This window comes from Nestor notabilis, unplaced genomic scaffold (genome assembly GCF_000696875.1).
Source record: "Nestor notabilis isolate BGI_N333 unplaced genomic scaffold, ASM69687v1 scaffold4150, whole genome shotgun sequence".
Lineage (NCBI taxonomy): Eukaryota > Metazoa > Chordata > Aves > Psittaciformes > Psittacidae > Nestor > Nestor notabilis.
In genome coordinates, this window is record NW_009910515.1 from 106,483 (window position 1) to 112,060 (window position 5,578).

A 5,578-nucleotide genomic window follows, 5' to 3' on the forward strand; every position below is an offset into this window, starting at 1 on the left:
AACAAAAAAACCCCAACCAAACCAATCAGTAATATCCCAGAGGGAAGAAGGGAGAATAGAAGAAGAGACATAACCTTAACTATCTGGAAAGCTTCACTGGATATGCACATACTTAACTCACAGCACAAATGTCATGGTCCCATAGTTGCACTACAATAGGCATGTATTTCCAGATCACTTTCACAAACAACATTTCTCCTAGAGAGCAGAGTGGTGTGGGGTTTTTTTGTTGTTGTGGTTTGGTTTTTTCTTCTTTATTTCCTCCAAAAGCTCCTTCCCAGTTACCACGCACTACTTCAGAAATTACAAAAAAAAAAAAAAAAAACCCTACAAAAAACCCAAACCCAAAATACGTATCTCCGAAAAACTCTTAAGAGTACCAGCTCTGGACTAGAACATAATAGGATTGCTCAAAGCAAATAAGTGGGGTTCATATTTTTATAAATAGTTGCATTTTCATACAAGTTTTATTCTGTAAAATAGTTTCAAATTCTTACATATATGGCAAAGTTTGTGCAAAATTCAAGTCAGGTACTTCAGAGTCTTTCAATGTTAAACAGAAATCAATAAATACAAGTAGTACAATAAAAGTTAAAAAATATTAATTAAAATGCATGTTGTGCAACCTTGACACAGGTGTTATGGACCCCTTATTCCCAGAGGCTCTCTACTTACCAATTTCTAAGAGTCTATTTTGGAAGGTTTTGCACAAGTATTCTTAGCACTGCGTTTCAAAAATCTACCCAGTAACGTGTCTATTCAACAGAATAAAAACATACCACAGTATTTTAATAAATGATGATGTTTAAGAGACAAGATTCACTTCACCCTGTGAAATCTGCTTATTGTCTGTGAACAGTGAAAACAGGATAAAGAACAGAGCAACTTCAGATTACAGCAAAACAAAACAACACAACCCACCCAACCCATCAGATTAAATAACATTAAATATGTCAGTCTTAAGATAAATACAAGGATTTTTGCATAGGCCTCTGGAATACAGAGTCAGAATTATGGCCAATAAAACATCTGCAAGCAATTTTCCACTGCTCTAACCTAGCGAGTACTCAGAACCAAGAAGTTAAAACAAATAGTAATTTCATTGTCTCATAACTCAAACAAACAGAGGTAAGAAATTATTTCTGCCATCCTGAAATGCATAGTGCAGCATTCTGGTATTTGTGGCCACCATGGACTTCGGTATTTGCTTCATTCCTAAGATCACTGGGAAATAACGATCTTTAATACAGACCTACAATATAGAGAAGCTGCACAGCTCACAACATGAGCTCTGAACATAACAGGATGAGTATGCAAACCTTAAAGAGAGATGCTACTTTTAATATTCTCTCAGGATTTGCAGGCTGTAGATAAAGCGGCCTCAAAGGCAGTCATAACATAGGAAGTAGTTTAATGTATGGCATCATTCAATGAGATGTAGGTATGTTCTCAGTGTGTCTTTGGTTTAGGGAGGCGGGAATGCGTATTAGAGGACAAACTATCCCCAGAATGCAAACCGGTATTCTGTGTTTGAACATTTTCCTTTCTCTGTACCAGTGGCTTTGGGATGTTAGTCTTCAAACAGGTGCTCTGAGGCTCTGTGGATACTGGTGTGGATTTTTGACTGCTCACTTGCTTAGATTTGACAAAAGATGTAGTTGGTGGGCGGAGTTTAGACACTTTCTGACTCTGTTTACCCTTTAGGTTATCCTGACCAGATGTTGGCTGTAGTTGATCCGAACTACTTAATGGTAGAAGCTCACATTCCTTGGAAGCAGCGGAATGGTTTGCAGATGGTGCGAGAACGGCCATCATAGGAGGCACTAAAGCATTTGGGGGCTTTGCGATTCTTAAAGTCTTTGGCCGAGAAGCCTGGTTTGTGAATGAGGGTTGACCTTTCACAGCTAATTCAGTCTGCACCTCTCTAGCATCAGCTCGTGTGGAGGTCTGAAAACAGGAACGAGATAGTAATGTACCTTCTTTATTACTAGCCACGTCTCCACGGTCTTCAGTATTTTTGTTTTTAAAATTTTCCAAATATGATGCATTCTCATCTTTCATGTTTACATGTATGCTCACTAAAGAGTTTACATTATTGAGGCTATTTGTGAGAGAGATATCTGCAGCATTTTGATTCTGATGATTACTATTTTCATGCAGACCATGTTTAGGATATTCACTGTGGGCCTCGATATGTGGCATTTTTATTAGTTTTCCCTGGGCGAGGTCTGTGGAACTGGGAAGGCTGCTGGAAGGCTGTAGTACTTGAGGCTGTTAAAGTGAAAATAATACAAAAATATATTAGGCAAAGAAAACATCAGGTAACATTTTTGAATCCAACGTGCGCTGACAATGCTTGATAGAGGCTGTATATCTGATTTTTTAAAAGCAAAACTTTGACTTTGGCAAAACATGATGGTTCATGGGACGTGTACAGATGTGACTTATAATTTCAATGGAAAAAATTATAGCAGCACTGAAATACACACCAACATGAAGACAAAAAAAAAGAAACTGATTAGCTTTAATAAAAGAAACATGTAAAAGGCATGGTTGAAGGTTTCACCTAATTCTGCAGGACAGCGTAAGAACGGCACACTGATCAACTCTGACTGAAGTGCTTAATAAACAAATGCAATGGCTGTAACACCTTTACATTTCTCTTCACTGCTTACCCAAGTCAACTCTCCAAAACCTTTCATCAGTATTCTGTACCATACAAGCAAGAAAGGCATTTAATGGACCACATGAATTTACAGTGTATCTTCCTTGCCTTACTGAAGTCAGAAAATTTGATACAGTTATGTTGTAATTAGGCTACTGCCTAGACTTACGCAAGTGCTTTATTTTGAATGGATTTCAAATAGGCTGATAGAGAAACCACCTTCAGCAAAGCAGTAAAACAGAGTAAATGTGAAGCTAGAGATCATACACTCTGCACTGACAACCAAACGATAAAGATAACTTAATGAAGACTTTACATTTTCTCTAAAGATACAATCTAATCAGACACGTATAAGACAAGAGAATTGCTGGTACCTCTTCTGGGTCATTTCTATTTTCTCTTTACTCTTCCCTGTAAAAAGACTGTAAATATTAATGTGTGTGCTAGCTTCACAAACATATCCTAGACCTGCAACTTGTATACAGATCTTAGAAGAAATAGAAAAAAAATTCTGTGATTCATGGCAAACCCCAAAACCTATTAAAACTCAAACCATAGTTTTAGCAAGTTTCAAGTTTGGATGAATTTCTCATTTTCTCTATAAAGGTGGGAAACTGAACTACTACAAGCCAGTTTTACCCCTAAAATACTTGAATTCTTACCAACTGATTGACTGTATATACATAGGCTTATATTTGTTTACTAGTGAAACCTAGTCAGTAAAATAGAAACAATGTTTCTCTTTAAGAGATTTGACTAAAAATGACACTTCAGCCACTCTTTTGAATTATTCACAACTTCTAAATGAGAAAGCCAATTCTTTGGCTGGTCTTTTTAGCTCTTAGGATCAGCAGGAAATGTAATGATAGCTGTGCATGCCAGAGACGTGTTACATTTCTAGCACAATAGCACATCTAAGGATTCTTTAACCTTTTCATCTTTTCCCTTGCAGGATTACTACTGAAAACTGAATCCTCAAAATTCTTCATCATGAAAAAAAATTAATGATAATGAAAGAAATATCAAAGTTTCCAAGCTAATTTTGATTTATTAGTGTTTTTTCCCCTTAGAATATACCAGTTCTACCTGTTAGCAAAGGCAACATCTAAGATGGACCAGTAACATCAGCAAGTGATAGAGAGGTCAAGTGCAAGAGCAGTTGGAATATGACTCTTCTGGAAACAAGGAGGAGGAGGGGGGAAAAAAAAAAAACAAAAAAAACCCCAAAAACCCAAGCAAACCCTCAAAAATGGTGTCAAATGAGTATTAAAATACCTTTCTTATGTGACCAAAACTAGCTTAACTTTGTGGTTTCCTTATGTCACCTTGACAAGTTTAACCAAGCAATGCGAGGTGACGGTATTCCTGAACACAATAATGCAATATATAAATATATATGTTAAGAGTTACAGCATAAATGACCCTCAAATTCTCTTGATATTTTTGTCATTTTTTAGTGCTTATGTAATGGGTTACAGAAGTCATGATCCTTCCAGCTTAGGACATGACAGAGGTTAGCCAAAATGATTTAATGATTTAAGACCTCGCCTCCAAACACAAAATTGCTAAAAATGAATGAAGAAACCAAACCAATACATGCATGATCCCCATACAAATACTCAACAAAAATTTTCTTATCCTACTTGAAGTTTAAAATTAGTACATTTATAGCGAACAGTATTGTATCAAATTCTAATATGTAAAACTAATTATCAGAAAACTTTCCCCCTCACCTATAAAAGGCTTCTAAATGCTAGTCTTCAAACAATGCAGACAATTATCTGAGCATTACAAATCCTAACTTTATATCAAATAATGCTAGCTACGCTAATCAGCAAAATGAAAAATTTCTAAGTTACTGTATTTGTTTGGAAAGTTGAGTTAAACACAAACCCAACTGAAATACAGTAAAGCAGTAAGTTTTCAATAATGCTATTTTGAGTTCTTTCGATAAAAACTAAGTAATAGCTCAGCTTTTCAATTTGTACAACTTTGCGTTTTTATATATAAAAATAGCAAATACATATTTTTCCTTATTATTATTCATAACCTAAAAGGGTCTAAGCAGCTTAATATCTAGGAAGTTAGTAATTCAAAGGTAGAGAACAGTTACATGCCCAGAATCATGAGGACACTAATGCCCTGGTACCATTTTTGATAAATTGTTTTAAATAGTGTACTGTTTTCTAATTTTGTATTTCTACTTAGTCAAAGTCTGCCCAATTATCACAATTGCAGATTTTAATCCCTTCAAATTCCTATATGCATTAACATTCAAGATGACACCGAAAGCTGAAAACCAGCACGTCCAAAATATGCAAGCAAAAGTTCACAAGGTATCTAACACTGAAAATTGTATTATCTTCATCCACAGCGTACATGTTTGCCTTATATACATGTTTTTCTTTTACTAGGGAAGCCTTAATAAATTATGACCATGTTATTAGTCAAAAAACCCCCAAACACTCAGCAGAAGGACTAATACTTGGTGAATTCCATTACAAGAAGGAAGAGAGATTGAAAGTTAAACAAGCATTCCACCTTCTAGGCACAGTATTTTATTTCATGGAAGTCTTAAAGTTTATCATCTGAATTTCTTTGACAGCGCTTTTGGTAATATTTTGGGGTGGGACAGACCATGATTCTTTGTAGACTGCCATGCTAACCAGACTTCTACTTTTGTCCCGTAAAGAAAATATTCAGGTGGACAAACACCTGCATTCCTTTGGGATGCTCCTAAAATGTAAAATTGGACTGTAAAATATTTCAGGCACAACGTAACTGAAGAAAATTAGTTCTCCCATAATTGAAAGTACATTAGACAAAACACTTTGTGCACATGCTCCTTTTTGCATAACAAAGCAACAGACATTTCTGTACTGGCAAGAGCTCCAAAGACTTGCATGTACTGAT

The 5,578-nt window shown here is 35.7% G+C and overlaps 1 protein-coding gene across 1 annotated transcript; it reads right to left on the reverse strand.

The window, feature by feature from the left end:
- Positions 1-1,449: 1,449 nt before the first annotated feature.
- On the reverse strand, positions 1,450-2,271 carry LOC104402445 (the record flags this gene model as incomplete). The annotated part of the gene is made up of 1 exon (XM_010010328.1): positions 1,450-2,271. A coding segment is annotated over one exon (822 nt), but the record flags the coding sequence as incomplete, so codon positions are not given.
- Between the last annotated feature and the right edge of the window lie 3,307 nt (positions 2,272-5,578).